This window comes from Rhineura floridana, chromosome 6, assembly GCF_030035675.1.
Source record: "Rhineura floridana isolate rRhiFlo1 chromosome 6, rRhiFlo1.hap2, whole genome shotgun sequence".
NCBI lineage: Eukaryota > Metazoa > Chordata > Lepidosauria > Squamata > Rhineuridae > Rhineura > Rhineura floridana.
This window is the reverse complement of record NC_084485.1, coordinates 154,893,492-154,912,804: the sequence shown is the minus strand read 5'-3', so window position 1 is coordinate 154,912,804 and position 19,313 is coordinate 154,893,492. Positions and strand designations below refer to the sequence as shown.

The window sequence follows — 19,313 nt, the reverse complement described above, 5'->3', positions numbered from 1 at the left end:
ACTATCTGCCTGTTGGACAGTGGCTGTGGTGTGCTCTTGGTGCAATGAGCTCCTGGCTCTCCGGGGACGACTTCATTTCCTTGAGGCCAAGGTGGCGGACCTGGAAAAGCTGAGAGAGGCAGAGAGGTGTGTGGAGGAGGCCTTCAGGGACGTTATAGCTGTGTCCCACTCCAGCGATGATAGCTCTCCTGCTATCATGGAGAACGATGGTCTCAGGGAAGGAGAGCATCCAGCTGAGGGAGAGGTAAACGATCCCTTAGAAGGGACCCATTCCTTGGGGGATGAGCAGCTATCCTCTCGTGCCGAGGATATATCTCTGGGGGGTGAAGGGATCCTTGTAGTGGGTGATTCGTTGTGTGATGGGCGTACAGACTGATTTGCCTGCCTAGTGCGAAGGTTGTGGATATTGCCTGTCGTTTAGATAGTTTGGTAGACAGTGCTGGGGAGGAGTCAGTGGTCGTGGTGCACGTTGGCACCAATGACATGGGGAAATGCAGCCGTGAGGTCCTGGAAGCAAAATTTAGGCTGCTAGGTAGGATGCTGAAAGCCAGGACCTCCAAGGTGGCTTTCTTTGAAATGCTACCGGTTCCACGTGCAGGACCAGCCAGACAGGCACAGCTTTGTAGTCTCAATGCGTGGATGAGACAATGGTGTCGGGAGGAGGGGTTTGGATTTGTTAGGCACTGGGAAACATTTTGGGACAAGCCGGGCCTGTACAAAAGGGACGGGCTCCACTTGAACCAGAATGGAACCAGACTGCTGGCACTTAAAATTAAAAAGGTGGCAGAGCAGCTTTTAAACTGACTGAGGGGGGAAACCTGACAGGAGCTGAGGAAGGTCCGGTTCGGAATAAACCTCCCCCCTGGGATAAACACCAAAGAAATGATGAAATTTTAAAAGGGGTAGGCCTAGGGGTAGGCCTAGAAGTAGGCATTGTGAGAGCAGAGGCACAGGATATCAATTCAGAAGGGCAAAATTACCACAGGCCTAACCACAAGTGCCAAAGACACTTGAAGAGAGACACTGCTTACAAGTGCCTGTACGCAAATGCTAGGAGCCTCCGAACCAAGATGGGAGAACTGGAGTGCTTGGTCTTAGAGAAGAGCATTGATATAGCGAGCATAACAGAGACCTGGTAGAATGGAGAAAACCAGTGGGATACGGTTATCCCTGGATATAAACTATATCGGAAGGACAGGGAAGGACGTATTGGTGGTGGTGTCGCTCTATACATGAAAGAAGGCATTGAATCCAGCAAGCTCGAAACCCCAAAAGAGCAGACTCCTCCACAGAATCGTTGTGGGTGGCGATACCATGCCCCAAGAGGGATTTAATACTCATCATCATCAAAGTTTATTTGCCGGGCCATAGGCCATCACAAAGTCATGCAACATTTAAAATTTAAAATCAATACATTTAAAACATAACCATAAACTCTGACATATAAAAATCCTAAAACCTATGAGTTCGGACTTATTAAAATCCTAAAATAAGACCATGGGGTTGAGGCAGCTTCAGCCTCTATTGTTCCATGGACCCCAGATCTATTAAATACTTTGCTCTCAACTTTTGGGCTGCAAGGGCGAAAAGAGCCACTCTGGTGGTGACCCTAGAGTCATTATCTGCTAAAAGATAGGATACTATTTGCTCCTCCCGACTAGGATCCAAGTGCTTGATCAAGATGTCAAGAAATTTATTTCTTGGGTGGGCATAAAGAGGGCAATCAAGCAGATAATGGGGTAAATCTTCCACCTTTCCCGCTTGGCAAATACATAGGCGTTGGACCCATGGTATCTGAAGGAATAGGCCAAATAGCACTAGGCATTGTCTGGAACCTAAGTGCCGTAAATGCATGTCTTAGGTGTACAGAAAAGGGGTAAGATAGATAATTTGCCCTAAGATGGTCATTTTTAATTAAACCGTACCACCGTGAAAACTTAGAATTGGCAATAGCCAATTTATCCATCCAAGCACAGTGCCGCTCAATCTGTTCTTTAATTTTAATCCTATTGTGAGGTATATTAGGCTGTGTTGAAATATGATATAGATGACATATATTTGATATTTTAAGAATCCAAAAACTATCTGCCGCTATCCGGTTGAAGCAAGACTTCAATAGGATTTTGGCTGGTGCATCTGTTAGCGAAACCCAGAATGCCAGCAGGGTATTATGAATTCGGGCGCTAACAGGAAGTAAACCAGATTCAGCACGCATAAACGCGGCAGGGGTGCCGAGGGGGAGACGCAGAAGCTGTCTGAGGAAATTGTTTTGAATAGCTTCTAAACTAGGGAAAGATGTTTGCTCCCAACCCCAGACAGCTGCCCCATAGACAATCTGCGGTAGAACCTTGCTCTGATAAATTTTCAAGGTGGGGGCCACACAATGGCCCCCCTTGGTTCTATAAAATTTAAGAATTACCCCAGCTGACCTAGTGGCTGCAAGTTTAGTAGCAGCTATATGATTTTTCCATGAAAGGGTTTCTTGGAACAGAATCCCTAGGTATTTAAAAGAACGACATTGTTCAATTGGGTGTGTACCAATGGTCCATTTATGTTTATGATGTCTTTTCCCAAAGACCATTATTTTAGTTTTTTGGTAATTAACTTGTAATTGTTCTTTATTACAATATGCTTCTAGGGATGCCAAGAGTCTCCTAAGGCCAATAGAGGTAAGAAATAAAAGTACCATGTCATCTGCGTATAGTAGCATTGTAACCTTCCTACTGCCCACTGTAGGCGGAAAAAAATTTGGACCCATCAGCCCTGCTGCAATATCGTTCAAGTACAGATTAAAAAGGGTAGGTGCAAGGAGGCATCCTTGTTTTACCCCCTTATTAGCCAGAATTGGGTCTGTTAGGTTATTTCCCACTCTAATTCTTATGTTATTATTAGAGTACAATTCTTTGATTAAGTATAGAAGGTGCTTATCTATATTGGTGCAGGCGAGCTTGGCCCATAGACGGCTTCTGTCAATTGAATCAAAAGCGGCCGCTAGATCAACAAAGGCGGCATACAGATGTTTTGTGGGTCCAAGCACTGAACGTTTAGCTATAAAGTAGAGGGTGAGACAATGGTCAACCGTGCTCTGCCCTTTCCGGAACCCTGCTTGTTCAGGGCAGATAACACTATTGGCCGCTTCCCACTTCTCTAGTTTAAGCAAAAGAAATTTACTATACAACTTTGCACCAATATCCAAGAGACTAATAGGCCAATATTTATTTGGCTCTTGTCTCTCACCATTTTTAAAGATAGGGATGACGACACTCTGCTTCCATCCCTCTGGTACAATACCCGTATGATTTATCTGAGTAAAAAATCTTGCCAGAATGGGGGCCCACCAGTCTGGAAAGTTAATAAAAAGTTCAGGGGGAATCATATCTTCCCCCGGTGCCTTTCCCCTTTTTAATGAGGAGATAAGAACCCTTATTTGGGGTATCGTAACTGGAGGCCAGATGGGGAGGGTCATCTCCTTAGTGAGTGGGAGAAGGACGGATTTATCAACTGGAGCGGTGTAGAGCTTGGTAAAGTGATCATGCCAAATGGGGGCAGTTATTTGGCCAGATATAAACTGCTTATATGATCCTGTTCCGACCGCTACCAATTCCCAGAATAGACGCTCATTGTTTGACAGCAACGCTTGATTAAGTTGTTGCCATTGTGATTCCACAAATAGGGCCTTTTTTTGTTTTAACAAGGCCTTATATGATGAGCGAAGGAGGACAAGCTGATCATGGCAGATTGTTGTTGGGTCTCTTATTGATCTATGTGCGTAGGAAACTAAATGGCGTTTAGCAATTTTACATTCAAGGTCAAACCACCTAGAGCTCGCAAAGCGAGCAGCTTTAGGGGGGCCCTTCAGGATCAACTTAGGTTTAAGAAGTAAAATAATGCGTTGGTAAGAAATGAGGGCATCTGACCCGGACTCCATTGCTTCTTGCCTAAGTAGAAGCAGAGTGTTACTGCCCAAGAATTGTGAGGCAGATGTGCAGAGGTTGGGAGACCATCGAGCTCTGCGATCGGCAACTTGCAAGCCATCCAGGGATGGTAAAACAGCAGGAGGCTGAGGGAGTGAGAGGCGCAGAGCAGTCATGGTAGGGAAGTGATCACTATCGACCAGAGCTTGGAAAAGTTACTTTTTTGAACTACAACTCCCATCAGCCCAATCCAGTGGCCATGTTGGCTGGGGCTGATGGGAGTTGTAGTTTAAAAAAGTAACTTTTCCAAGCTCTGCTATCGACTCTATCTAAAACCCTGAAAACACAAACCTCTGGGAATAGTGATCTTGAAGTCTATTGCGCTAGCTCCCCTTGATGAGATAAATGTCAGTGCTCCGTTGGACTGATCAACGGTAGAGCCGTGCAAGCACTCCAAATGGTGTAATTGGATAAGTTCTATTAATCTATAACCTTGTTTGTTTGCTGTCTGATCTTGCGACTTCCGAGGAAACGGGAATATCAAAAGCCAGGCCCTGATTTGATGAGGGCCCTTCAATCCAGCCTGGACCCAACCTGGCATTAAAATCCCCGCACAGTATTACCCTGGATAGGGGGAATTGAAATTCCAAATGGGATAGGAACTCTGATAGTTGGTCCCATATATTACCTGGCGAAAGCTTTCTAGCCATAAGAGGGGGGAAATAGACGTTAATAATAATAAGGGGACCTATAGAAAGGCCAGAAATCATCACCCCTTGCACATAATGCTCACAATTTGGATGCAGAGCTTGGATATCTACAGGCAGATCTGCAGAAATAAAAATGCAAAGGCCACCACTGCCTCTGCCATTTATATTATATTTAATCGCTGGCAGCGTAAAAGCTTGGAAGCCACTTAAAAACACTGAGACATCTGGCGTTGCCCAAGTTTCTTGGAGACATATGATCTTGAATTTACTCAGAAAGGGGGATGGGTCAGCCTCCCTAAATTTATTGGACCAGCCCATTATGTTCCAAGATAGAATCGTAAACTGTCAGTCATGGGTACTTGTATCTGACCTCATAGCGGGGCAATTGCTAGCCAATTTAGTTTGTTCGTAGGGTGTTAGTCCAGATGAGGAGCTTGTTCGGTCCGGCACGTACTGCGAAGAAAAATCAGTCAGAACCTGAACTGAATTTTGTTCCTTTATGTATTGTTCCTTTTGTGCATTTCCCCCCTCATATTTACTTGCTAGAGGAATATACTGATCTCCATTAGATTGTTCATGGATAACAGATAGACGTAAGGAAAGTTGTACAAGTCTATCTAAAATTTCCTCTCGGTCGATCACTGGTAATGATCCAAAGGATTGCAGCAGCGATTGTTCCTCCTTTCCCAGCGAATCATTCAATCTCTCTTCCCTGAGAGACTCCTCCGGGGGTAATGGGTGGCCATGGCCCAAAGGCTGTCTAGGGGTAGAGTCTCCTTCCCGTGACGACGCCTCCTGGGAGAGCTCGTTAGTTGACACTATCTGCCGCTGGTCAGGTTGTTGAAAATATAGGCAAGAAGTAAAGTCCTCGTCCAAAATAGTGGTTTCAGGCACTTTGGGGGAGTCCAATCTTTGATCAATTGAATCCTGCGATTCCAAGTCAATCAGTAGATCTTGCTTGAGCTGTTTCTCCACATACGCAGATTTTTGGAGTAGATACAAAGGGGGAATAAGTCCCAATGGTGGTACTAGATTTTCAAAATATCTTAGGGTAGCAATTCCCTCCTTGGCCAGAGATTCTTTAGCGAGCCATAGTTGATTGACTACCTCCTGAGAGGTGAAGGTGACCACTGCTCGGGCCCGCCTTCCATTATAATAAAGGAATTCTACCTGCACAATGTCTTTTATGTTGAGAAGCCCCGGCGTCTCTTTCCCTACAGTATTCAGAAAATGACGTTTTCTGGCGACAGATGAAATATAGCCCCAGGGCTTGGGATAATTTGTAAAAGCCAACTTGCGCCTATTCAAAACTAGGTTCCATCGCGCTAATGGAGCTCATGGAGATGTATTTTGTTTTGTCTTTGCCCCGGCTAATGCATCCAACCAAGGATCCTGATGTGGGATGAAGCCGGCTGGGCTCCTGATGCAGACATTTCTTGGCTTCGCTTCGGCAGGAGGAGGGTTACAGGGTCTTATACTGCCTTTAGTAGGTGTAGAAGGACAGGTCTGTGTTGGGGACTGTGCCAGGGTCGATCTTGGCTTCGTTTGGGACTCAGTTGATAAATTATCCAGCAGATTAAAGAGTCTCTTAAAATTCATCCCATTTCTTTGTGGGGGTTTACGTGCCTTTTGGTTTTTACTCTTCTGTGTGTAAAGTATCGGACATCTTTTTTTCTTTGTGCGGAAAGACTTTGTTTGAGGAGGCACTACCACCACAGAAGGCTTTGTCGAATTAACGGAAGCAACGTGAGACTGAGGGACCTGTGAATTTCGATGTAGCTCCACTAAAGTTGTCAACAGCAGATTACATTCGTTTAAGTATACTTTAACATGCTCCAGCTCGGTCGTGATCAAAAACAGCCAGTTTTTAAGTGATAGGGTATGTCCAGGAGAATCATCCTTTGGGGAAGGCTGTATAAAATCCGTGTCTGTCTCAGTTCTTTGGAAGCCTTCTGGTGATACAGACCGGTCCATAAGGGAATTCGAAGCCATAGGTTGTTGTGTACAATCGCTCTGCTTAGGGGGGGGTATATATTGTAAATCATTTGCCTCTTGAGGAAAATTATTTGCGGGGAGAACAGCGGGATCAGTTGGAAGAGATCCATATGAGGAGCTTTTGTTATTTAAAGTTTGACTGTCAGCCATCACAATTTCTTCAGCTAAATTCATAGCAGAAGGTGCCTCCCATGAGCTGTGTGAGAAACCCTTAAGGGGAAGGGACCAATCGGAGGGCAAAGATGTAGCCTGCCAGCAGTCATTTACCATTTGTTGTTGTGATACAGTTGGAAAGAAATTCATAATTTTCAACTGTCCCCCTTGTTCACTTGTTATACTGCCAGAATGTTTTTGAGTGTGAGGTACTTCATCTTGGGCCTTCTCCGATCTTTTTTTTTTTCCCCCTCTTTCCCTTTTCTGGCAAGCTTTCTAAAGGAACAGGGGGCAGACCTAAAGCTTTCCTCTCATTTCTTGTTAACACCATTTCGGCCTGCAGTTCTTGTGCTCATTAAAACGTGGAAGTAGATTAGGTCGTAACTCTTGGGATTTAATACTGGGAACGATCTATTGTCCCCCTGATCAAAATGCTCAGGGAGACCTTGAGATGAGATATCAAATTGAGGAAGCATCCAAACTAGGAAATGTGGTAGTAATGGGTGACTTGAACGACCCAGACATAGACTGGCCGCATATGTGTTCCAGTCATGACAAAGAAGCAAAATTTCTAGATATTCTAAATGACTATGCCCTAGACCAGTTGGTCATGGAACCAACCAGAGGGACGGCAACCCTGGACTTAATCCTCAGTGGGGACCGGGACCTGGTGCAAGATGTAAGTGTTGTTGAACCGATTGGGAGCAGTGACCACAGTGCTATTAAATTAAACATACATGTAACTGGCCAATTGCCAAGAAAATCCAACACGGTCACATTTGACTTCAAAAGAGGAAACTTCACAAAAATGAGGGGATTGGTAAAAAGAAAGCTGAAAAACAAAGTCCAGCGGGTCACATCACTCGAAAATGCTTGGAAGTTGTTTAAAAACACTATATTAGCTCAACTGGAGTGCATACCGCAGATCAGAAAAGGTACCACCAGGGCCAAGAAGATGCCAGCATGGTTAACGAGCAAAGTCAAGGAAGCTCTTAGAGGCAAAAAGTCTTCCTTCAGAAAATGGAAGTCTTGTCCGAATGAAGAAAATAAAAAAGAACACAAACTCTGGCAAAAGAAATGCAAGAAGACAATAAGGGATGCTAAAAAAGAATGTGAGGAGCACATTGCTAAGAACATAAAAACCAACAACAAAAATGTCTATAAATACATTCAAAGCAGGAGACCATCTAGGGAGGCGATTGGACCCTTGGATGATAAGGGAGTCAAAGGTGTACTAAAGAACGATAAGGAGATTGCAGATAAGCTAAATGAACTCTTTGCATCTGTCTTCACAGTGGAAGATATAGGGCAGATCCCTGAACCTGAACTAACATTTGCAGGAAGGGATTCTGAGGAACTGAGACAAATAGTGTAATGAGAGAGGAAGTTCTAGGCTTAATGGACAATATAAAAACTAACAAATCACCAGGCCCAGATGGCATCCACCCGAGAGTTCTCAAAGAACTCAAAGGTGAAATTGCTGATCTGCTAACTAAAATATGTAACTTGTCCCTTGGGTCCTCCTCCGTGCCTGAGGACTGGAAAGTGGCAAATGTAACGCCAATCTTCAAAAAGGGATCCAGGGGGGATCCCGGAAATTACAGGCCAGTTAGCTTACCTTCTGTCCCTGGAAAACTGGTAGAAAGTATTATTAAAGCTAGATTAACTAAGCACATAGAAGAACAAGCCTTGCTGAAGCAGAGCCAGCATGGCTTCTGCAAGGGAAAGTCCTGTCTCAGTAACCTATTAGATTTCTTTGAGAGTGTCAACAAGCATATAGATAGAGGTGATCCAGTGGACATAGTGTACTTAGACTTTCAAAAAGCGTTTGACAAGGTACCTCACCAAAGACTTCTGAGGAAGCTTAGCAGTCATGGAATAAGAGGAGAGGTCCTCTTGTGGATAAGGAATTGGTTAAGAAGCAGAAAGCAGAGAGTAGGAATAAACGGACAGTTCTCCCAATGGAGGGCTGTAGAAAGTGGAATCCCTCAAGGATCGGTATTGGGACCTGTACTTTTCAACTTGTTCATTAATGACCTAGAATTAGGAGTGAGCAGTGAAGTGGCCAAGTTTGCTGACGACACTAAATTGTTCAGGGTTGTTAAAACAAAAAGGGATTGCGAAGAGCTCCAAAAAGACCTCTCCAAACTGTGAATGGGTGGAAAAATGGCAAATGCAATTCAATATAAACAAGTGTAAAATTATGCATATTGGAGCAAAAAAATCTGAATTTCACATATACGCTCATGGGGTCTGAACTGGCGGTGACCGAACAGGAGAGAGACCTTGGGGTTGTAGTGGACAGCACGATGAAAATGTCGACCCAGTGTGCGGCAGCTGTGAAAAAGGCAAATTCCATGCTAGCGATAATTAGGAAAGGTATTGAAAATAAAACAGCCGATATCATAATGCCGTTGTATAAATCTATGGTGCGGCCGCATTTGGAATACTGTGTACAGTTCTGGTCGCCTCATCTCAAAAAGGATATTATAGAGTTGGAAAAGGTTCAGAAGAGGGCAACCAGAATGATCAAGGGGATGGAGCGACTCCCTTACGAGGAAAGGTTGCAGCATTTGGGGCTTTTTAGTTTAGAGAAAAGGCGGGTCAGAGGAGACATGATAGAAGTGTATAAAATTATGCATGGCCTTGAGAAAGTGGATAGAGAAAAGTTCTTCTCCCTCTCTCATAATACTAGAACTTGTGGACATTCAAAGAAGCTGAATGTTGGAAGATCCAGGAAAGACAAAAGGAAGTATTTCTTTACTCAGCGCATAGTTAAACTATGGAATTTGCTCCCACAAGATGCAGTAATGGCCACCAGCTTGGATGGCTTTAAAAGAAGATTAGACAAATTCATGGAGGACAGGGCTATCAATGGCTACTAGCCGTGATGGCTGTGCTGTGCCACCCTAGTCAGAGGCAGCATGCTTCTGAAAACCAGTTGCCGGAAGCCTCAGGAGGGGAGAGTGTTCTTGCACTCGGGTCCTGCTTGTGGGCTTCCCCCAGGCACCTGGTTGTCCACTGTGAGAACAGGATGCTGGACTAGATGGGCCACTGGCCTGATCCAGCAGGCTCTTCTTATGTTCTTATCTCGAGAAACGGCTGGGAGTCTGAATCCTGAATAGCTGCTGCCAGTTAGTACAGACAAGACCGAACTAGATGGACTAATGGTCTGACTCGGTATAAGGTAGCTTCCTATTGTACAAGCATAGTTGACTTCAGAATACTAACTGCTGGTTGACAAGAACAGAATACAGGTGCATTAATCAGGGAGCCATGACTAGCTCAGTATACATTTCATAGCAGATCTGCCTTAATGTAGTGTAAGAAATGACCCCAATTTAAGTTTTACAAGCCAATGGGGGGCAAATATTGATGATGGGTGGAGTTAAGGGTGGAAGTGGGAAATCTGAACATGAGACTTTTGAGTACATTCAGCTACTACTGAGCAAGGAAAACTGAAGGGTGGGACCATATATGGCCTCTTCCTGCAAAGGTTATTTTAAACTCAGAAAACTGAAACTTCCAACCACACAGTGAACCAAGCATTCCTCCTACCCCACCCCCCACCAACATCCTTGGATTTCTGAGAGGTTGTGGAAATGTGATCGTGTTTGAATCACTGTGATACCAAAGGCTACTGTTTAATGCTTTATGTTTAATGTTTTTAGTTTAATGTGTTCCTTTGTTACTGATTTTATTCTATATTGTATTTTAATCTTCGTTTTGTACACCGCCCAGAGAGCTATTAGCTATGGGCGATCTAGAAATGAAAATAAATAAATAAAATAAATAAATAATACTGGCAAACAGATTTCCAAGTGGTAAGAATCACCAGGTGGAAAGTTTGAAAGTAGCCACAACATGGTAAGTGTTTGACTGATTCTACCCAGTACTGAAGTGCACCATTGTTTTTGATAATTTTTAAGGGGTACTTCATCAATTTTGATTGTAAAAGAGATATAGATATTTCACTATAGGTTACCTAACTGAGTTAGTTTCACTTCTGTTTGAAAAGGTGCCCACATGACAAGAATGACTACCAAGTAGTCTCTTTAGCAAGAAGCAGGTCTAGGAGGAGAAGGGAGGGGAAAAAAGGAGTGCCTTTATGTCATAACAGAAACTCCCATGGCTAATGAAGGACCAGCATTGTTAAAACTCTGAAGAGAGTCCCCACCCATATATTGTTCAGAACAACAGAGTTTACCATTATGTTGCCTGGAGAAGGAGCTTTTAAAGAAGGTACCGTAGTTATATGTTCCAAAGTAGATAGAACTTACCAAAAAACCTCCATATGACTAGGTTGAAAACTGAATAGCAAGAGGAATATGCTATCTCACAAGAAAGGAAAAAAGACCCCTCCCTCACACATTTTAATATATATTATATGCAAGTGGGAACTGCAACAACATGTTGCAGTGTTGACTGTTTCTGTTCATGTATTCCAGCCAACAATGCATTCTTACAGGATCTACCATTCTATCCCCTCCCTACATCTGAGTGTCGAAACTGACCTTGAGTAGCCACTAAGCATGCTCAGTCTTCCAGAAGGGTCTTAGAGTTTCCCTGCGCCTGCTGCTATCTCTCACTTGTTCATCAGGAGCTGTTTTGACTAGATAGCCGCCGTACCTCAACACCTAGATTCAATATATTTGAAGTGTTTTAAGGAACACTCAAAAATTTAAGATAACACATTTAAAATTGCTGATATGCAAACATTACACACAAGATGACAAGTAGGAAAGGGGATGGGGCTCTAGTGTCCAGAAGAGAAGGAATGTCATCAGTCCCGAAAATCTCTATGCAACTATTATAAGTGTGCTATTCTCTTTTATATCTTGTCATTCTACATCTATCACTCTATGTATCCAATCTATTTAACTATATAATATTTTCCTAAGACATCATGCAGCTTCATGCAGGGCGGCAGAGCAGCAAATGAGGTAAAAGTGTGAAGGAAGCAAGGCTGGTTTGTGGGGGGGGGCAACCAAGCAAAGAGGGCAGCCAGGTGTAGGGTAAGTGAGGCAAGTGGGCAGCTGTGGGGCAGGCATGAAGCGAGCAGGCAAGCAGCCGGGAGGGGAGCAAGTGATGGCAGGAGCCTGGGTGGGAGGCATGTAAATGCCCTAGGTGGGGAGGCAGGAAGCAGGTAAATGTCCTAGGTAGAGAGGCAGCCTAGGTGTGCATGGTGATGGCAGTGCAAGGCAGCAGTGGGGACAGCAACACAGAGCAGGAACAGGTGATGGTGCATTAGCAGGCCCTTGGTGGCCAGCACATGCCAACACATGGAGGCACAGGAGGAAACTGTGAGGGGGGTTGGTGAGGGGAGTGGGGTGCCTGGCCGTGTCTGTGGGGTGTTTGCCAGTGCCCAGTGGGCACATTTACAAGTGTGTGTGTTTTTGGAGTCCCTATATGCATTTTGGAGTCCCTGTGTGTGTGTGTGTGGGTGGGTGGGTGTAGGGTTGGAGAGCAAAGAGAGCAGAGGGGAAGAGCCCCCCTAGTATATGCATAAAATGTTACAAGGTTTAGTTACTATCATTCTTCAACAGGGCTAATTATTCATGCTTTAGATTACAGTGGAGAACTTTCTTTCCCTTTGCAACTCTCAAATATAGATTATAATTTTATATTTTCCATTCTGTAGACTATTAGCTTAATTTAGCTACATTTCTACAGATGTAAATTTTAGGGAAGGGGAACCTGTGGCCAGATCCTTATCTCCACACCCACCCATAGACCTTGTGCACAGTGTTACCCAAGCATCGCCAATCAGCTGATAATTAGTGCTTGGGAAGTCCTGTGCAAGGGACTTTACAGGCACTGCCTATCAGCTGACTGGCGGTGCCTGCAAAGCCCCTTCCATCCAAGTTCTGACTGAACCTGCCCTGCACCTGGCATCATAGATGAGCTCAGGTATAGAGCAAGTGGGTGTGGCTTGACCAAATCGCCTGGCGGGCCAAATGGGTGAGCCTGCTGAGCCAGAGGTTCTCATAAAGAAATGTGTCTTTTCCCCATTCTCTCCATAGTTGGACTTGTGTCTTGTTTGTTTTACACTTTGATCTAGGGTTTATATCTTATTTCTCCACAGGCTCAATTTCAAAATTATGTTCTTTAGTCCGAAACACAGAGGGCACTTGTTCATATAATTAATCAGGAAGGAAAACTAAATAATCCAACATTTTAAAAAAATAATAAAATGAATCATATAGAGCTGGTGTAGCGTTGTGGCTTAGTCTGCTAAGTCCCTGGTTCAAATCTCACTTCAAACACAAACACTGAACAGCCTTAGGAAAGTCACTATTCTCTCAGCATCAGGATAATACTAGTAACCTGTCATACAGAGCTATTGAATGGATTACTGAGATAAAGCCCCAATACCTTACTTTAACTACACCTAAGAATGTATAACTGAAATGATCACATATTCTTGCCCTGTTCATCCCTGGCTCCCTTCCATCTATTTCTAGATCATAGGCCCCCCAAATAAAGTCATGACCTATCATTCTATACTCACCTGTGACTCCTCATCCTTTTTATCTCCTCATAAAATGCTATTGCCCATTGCCCTTCTCCCTCATGAGCTCTCTATTTTTGCTTTGCCTAAACACAGGTCGTCTCGCCACGACACTGGAGAACTCCTGGCCTACGATAAAGATGAAAGTCATGGTATCTATCCTCTTTCAGAAATTTTGCAGCTGGAAAGGCAGTTAAAGAAAAACGAAGGGCTACATTTGAAGAAATTATCTGTTGCCTCAGTAACCACATTCAGTTGTGCTAATATGTAGCATAGGTCAAGTGCCCTTTGCTTTTAATAACTACATAGGAGGGACCTGTTTAGCAGGCAGATTTCTGCCAGAGGGATGGGAGAGATTGTGTTATGTCTGCCATTTGGCAACCCACTTGGCTAAGTTCAAGTTGCTGCTGCTGGGGTACAAAGCCTGATACAGCTTGGGACCAGGATCCTGAAATATTGTCTCACCCTTTATACATCCAATGGATCGCTGTGCTCTGTAGGAGAAGGCCTCTTGCATATTGACAGCATCTCACTAGGAAATCTATTCCATGTGATATACGAATTGGGCCTGTCATGTGGTGGCACCTACCCTTTGGAGCTCCATCCCATTATGTACCAGACATATTTTTCAAACAAGCCTTAAGGGAGATTTTTAAACAGAGTCTATATTTGTATTGGACTTATCATTGTTTTTATATACATTTTTATTGTCAGGTTGCTTCAGGATGTTTTATGGCAAGATGATTCATAAATGAAATTACGTAAATACTCATTATTATTATTATTATTATGATTACTATTACTATTACTTGTTGTTGATTATATAGTATCATATATGATGCTTTAGACAGTAACAACCAAAAGGCAGGTCCCTGATCTGAGAAGCATACAATCTGTAACTGGGCGGACAATCTTTTTTCTGCTGAGGACTGAACTTCTTCAGGATAGTATCTTGGGGCTGGGCATTAGCAACAGGTAGGGCTGGAGTCAAAGGTGGGTGGGACCGCCCTTTTCCCGTTCTGCCACCACTTTGTCGTCCATGTGAAATTAGGCCCAAGACCATGTGCTGTCGCAGGGCTGCAGTTTGTCCACCTGTGATCTAAAATTTGTCATGAGGGAAGGTATAAAAGTGTGGGGAAGAGAAAGATAGAAATGAGGATAAAGAAGGGATGTGTCTTCAGTTGCATATACCAAGGTTTCATTTCAGTAGAGGGGCAAAGACTGGAGGGATCAACAAAAGGTTACATTCAAAAGATTTTAAGGAGGAATTTGAAGGAAGAAAGGAAAGCCTCAGAATCTGGGTGTTCTGGGAGGAAATTCTAAGCATACGGGCAGCAATAGAGAAAGGGCAGAGCAGACAGAACAGAGTGATAGAACAGAAGAACAAAGGTCACCAGTAGGCACACACTGGGAAATGAGAATAGAAAGATAATTGGGGATTTTTAATACCAGGGATAATCTTGTATCAAGTGGTTACTTCTCCCTTAACGTTCCTTGTTTTCCTGCTACTACGAAGGTGTCTCACATTCAACAAGCTTTACATTTACTTTTCCCCATGGAAATATATGAACTTGTTTAAGAAAATAGCAGCAATTTCAACAGACAGCGTGGACAGCCATTTTGCCATTACCTTCTAAAACACTTTGGCTAGCTCTAGAAATTTAGCACAAGAAGTTACCTTTCTAGCAGAAAACACACAAACAAATACATTCTGATATATCAGACAAGGGAACACCAGGGTGACAGATCACAGTGCTTAACAGGAGACTTCATAGTATGCACATACTATGAACAATTTGTTGAGTTTCCAGAACAGTTTTTATTTTTCCACTTTCACAGAAGAGCAGGAAGCTTTGCCTGATACAATTTGACACTGATTACAAGTTGCCAGCTACTGGTGAGATATTTTAAATACAACTGCAAGTATTTTATAAATGAAAATGGTGATTTTTTTTAACTCTTATATACCACCCTCTGTGAGGCTTTAGGTTAATGATTCTATGTTAAAAGGCCTGGAACAATTAAAAACACTATTTAGTTATACCAACTTCTTTATGGAAACTCTCATATGTTGTTAATGAAGTATAGAAAGTTGTTTCTATACTGTACCTGTTCCACCTCACTCATTCAACTGCCAGATTTAGTAAATGTACAAAACAGTTTTAAGGCTACAATCCTATTCACACCTAAGAGTAAGTCCCACTGAATTCAGCAATCCCTGTTTGTGTGTAGATGATATGCATAGGATTGTACTGCTAGGGTCATTTGTAAAAACAAACTTAGAGCACTCAGAAGTCAGACAATGAGCATTTCCAAAAGGAAATAAGGTGCTATGCTCTAGTGAACTGGCTTATGTCACTGAGAATATACAAACTTTTTCAGAACGGAATTCTTTAGGAATTTCCTGTATTTATGAAATTTGATTTGTATATTTGCTTCAAAATGCTTTGGCTCACTAAAGAGAAACCTTCCTTGCTTTGTCCTTCTCCTGAGAATCCTCAGGGATATCCGACTACTTTCAATTTCTAAAAAGAAGCAGAAAGGCAGCCAAAACTCTCCTCCCTTAGCCATTCACTTATGATAGGAAGCTCATAGCTAAAAGAAAAATAGCTGATACAAGATGGATAGTGTAGTAAAGCCCTTGTTTTTACAAAAGGAAAAAAGCAACAAAAACATTATCAGCTTGTTATTCAAAAGTTAAAAACATAACTCCACTCTCCCTATGTTACAACCATTCTGGTCTACACCTGCAGTATTTGTTGAAGGGAATCTTACCTGAAACCTGCATGGTGTGATCTTGCCAGTGCCTCAGTCATGGTCCTGCCAGCATGCCAGTCCTGTCTACCAGCACTACTTGCAGCAGCCACGCTCCTTGTCCATCCGTCCTCTGCCTCTGACGGAATGGAATGCAGAAAAGCCAGCACAAAAACCGAAGCCAAGCCTCTTTATTCAGTTCCTTGGCTTGGGGTAGTTAAACAATAGCTGCCCTTTCTCTTGCTCTCATTCTTTCCCACTGCATGGGAGTGTGCTGGAATCCATGTGTGTGAATCGAGGCAAACTAACAGGGACGGACTTTTCATTTTCCTCTCCTAAAAGGGGTGTGTACATGTAACTAAAAGCAGGAGGCGGTGTCAGGCAGCCAAAACATGAGCTAATGAAAAAGCAACTCACTTTAAATTGCTACTTGAATACTAACATATTGCAATTCATATAACACAATGCCATCACCACAACTTATCAAATCTGAATAATGGGATAGACACAAAAACAGGAAAGCAATCTTCATGTCAAAAAATTCACATGAAACTGAAGGAATGAATTCCCACCTAGTACTTTCTCCACAACTTGGAAACCAACAACTCTCAAGAAGAAGATGAAACTCAGACAAATGCATTAACTCCTCCCTCTGCTTAGACTCAGGTTTTGAACTGGCGCTTTTAAAAAGTGGAAGGAAGCAGTCAAGGAACAAGAGAGTGTTCTAGTACTATCTCACTGCTGCACATATTTTCATACACACAACAAAAGCTTCTCTTTAATATGTTGCAAGAAGGGGGGGAAATAAGCCCCTTCACATACCAGTCTTTTGTTTCTAACGCAAGACACGAGAACACCACTGCAGAAAACAGAAGATCAGGTTTGAACAGTTTAAAACAATTCCACGATGATGCTCACCTGCCTATCCAGAGCTGCAGAGAACAGGCAAGGGATACTGTGTATAGGGGAGATCCTTTTGCCTGGTATCACAGTTTAATCACAAGCTGAAGATAAACTGAGTAGATGCTTCCCCTGCTCCACTGGCAGCTACTGCACTTTTTCAAAACTAAGATATTCCTAGTTTCTTCTCTCTCATTCACTGTATACATGACCGCTTCTTCCCTGGGTTGCCTCTCTCCTATTATCCCATGCATGTCTTTCCTGCCACCCCACCAACCCCATGTAGATTTGTGATAAGCTTCCGTTCTTTTCCTACTTATGCAACAGCCCTCGTGCCCTCAGACTTTCCCCCTCCCCTCCGCTAGAAGTTGGAATAACAGCTTTGATAAGCCTACCTTCTACTACTGCTCACAAGGAAAATCCAGGGAAAAAGCCTCAGGACAAGTCTTGGGATGCTGAATGTGTACTTATACGAGGCTGACCACGCAAGCAAATATAACTTGGAAGTTACTCTGCCTCCCTTCTCAAAACTAAAACCAGCCTGAAGCTTAATTAGGGCTTATATGATTTCTGAATTCACAGGCCACAGCTGGTATAGCACAGTGGGGAGGAGAACCTGGCTGGGAGTCCAGAGTCGGTGAGTTCAAATCCCCGCTTGTGTCTCCTGGGTGTCAAGGGCCAGCTAAAGATCACCCCCACAGTGAGTGGCTCAGGGGTTACGTGCCCTGCCCCCTGTGCAGCCGTGGGCAAGCTGCATAGTCCCAAGGAGCCCAGTTGTCCCCCAGCTGGCAGTTGCGGACAGGAAGGGGCTGGCTTGTGCAGCTGTGGCAAGCTGAGCAGGCCCTAGCTAGCTGGAGAGGACTAGCCTCAGAGGGAGGCAATGCTAAACCCCCTCTGAATACCCCTTACCATGAAAACCCTATTCATAGGGTCGCCATAAGTCAGAATCGACTTGAAGGCGGTCCATTTCCATTTGTTATGCCTGCTATTCCACCTCCAAAAGCTGTTGCACTATGGAGACGAGACAGAACTTATAAAACTGAATAGTGATAAGTGAACTCCTATTGGCTTGATTTGGAATTGGGTTAGTTAATGTAAGCTATTTTATTGATATATTTCCTGGGGTGGGGGTGTCTCTCCCCTCTCCAGCTCTTCAAATTTCAGAAACTCCATTATGGTGCTGATGTTCTTATTACGAGCATGAGGCGTGGGAGGCCTTCCAGCCGCGGCGAGGCCTTTGATGCGCTGGTCTTGCGGCGGCAGCGGCAGCAACAGGAGGCCTTGCGCGAGGCCTGGCTGAGGAGCCCTAGGGCGGCAGGGCCTTTCTGGGCCAGCAGTGGATGTGACGCTTCAAGGAGTCCTCGCGGCACAGGCGGGAGAAGCGACTCCGAGGCTTCGGGGGGGGGGGGAAGCCAGTGGCTCAGTGAGGCCGGGCGGCGACAGCAGAAGCAGCCGCGATCCTGGCCAGCGGAAGCGGCGCGGGACCCCATTGGGCGGCCAGGCCTTTGCGTGCAGCGATCCCTCATCTTCTCAGGAGAGGCGCAGTAGCGGTGGCGGCGAGGCACAACAGCGACGGGGAGTGGCGCAGCAGGCACTCAGGCCAGGACATTTAAATTTGTTTTTGTGAGCTCTTGCTGGGGGGGTGGCTAGCGCTAAGGGACGATCAAGCGGGTCTCAGGCCCCCACTGCCGACTTTAGCAGAATAGTAGAACAGGTAAAGTTGGGGTGGTGGTAACATAGGTAACGCCTGGGCGGTAACAGCGCAGGTAAAGCCTGGGCGGTAGCAGCGCAGGTACGCAGGTACAGCCGGGTGGTGTGTGTGTGTTTGGTGCACTGAGTGGGGCAGCTACATGAAGTGGAATTTTATCCTACCTAAATGTCCCTTGTGTATGCCTCAAGGATGTACCTCGTACCTGTTTCCAGATGCCCAACAGTGGAACAGAGCCAATGCACTTCATGCGCTGGTATTGCTATGATTATTTCACCATTTACAGGGATCCCGGACTCTGGAGAGGGAGGATTGTAGCTCAGTAACAGATCACTTGCTTTGCATACAGAGGGTCCCAAGGTGCAGCCGTCAGCGCCTCCAGTTAGGGCCAGGAGATACTTCTATTGGGGTCCCCTTCCCATTACAGAAAGCAAAATAGGAATAGACTCCTTTTCTTGATACTGAAGTGTATTTTTAGTTTAAACTAAAGGTTACTTTTCAGTTACCAATTACCTAGAGAGGTAATGGGCTATCTGACACTGGGGGCATTCCAAGGGCGGCTGGACAGCCATCTGTGGGAATGCTTTTATTAAGGGATGTACTAAGAAGGCCATTCCACTTCCACACTGTTTTTGCAAACCAGGAAAGTTCAGAGAAGGGGTTAGTCA

The 19,313-nt window shown here is 44.3% G+C and overlaps 1 protein-coding gene across 8 annotated transcripts in view; it reads right to left on the bottom strand.

The window, feature by feature from the left end:
• RASAL2 (RAS protein activator like 2) overlaps positions 1-19,313 on the bottom strand; it is a 340,966-nt gene that overhangs the window by 149,499 nt on the left and 172,154 nt on the right. The window contains exon 1 of one of the 8 annotated variants that reach the window (XM_061634212.1): positions 16,059-16,333. The exons of the other annotated variants lie outside the window; for them this stretch is intronic. Coding sequence (XP_061490196.1) covers positions 16,059-16,071 — 13 coding nt within the window. The 5' untranslated portion in view covers positions 16,072-16,333. Of the gene's footprint in view, positions 1-16,058; positions 16,334-19,313 lie in introns of those variants that run through there. 8 annotated transcript variants of the gene reach the window in all.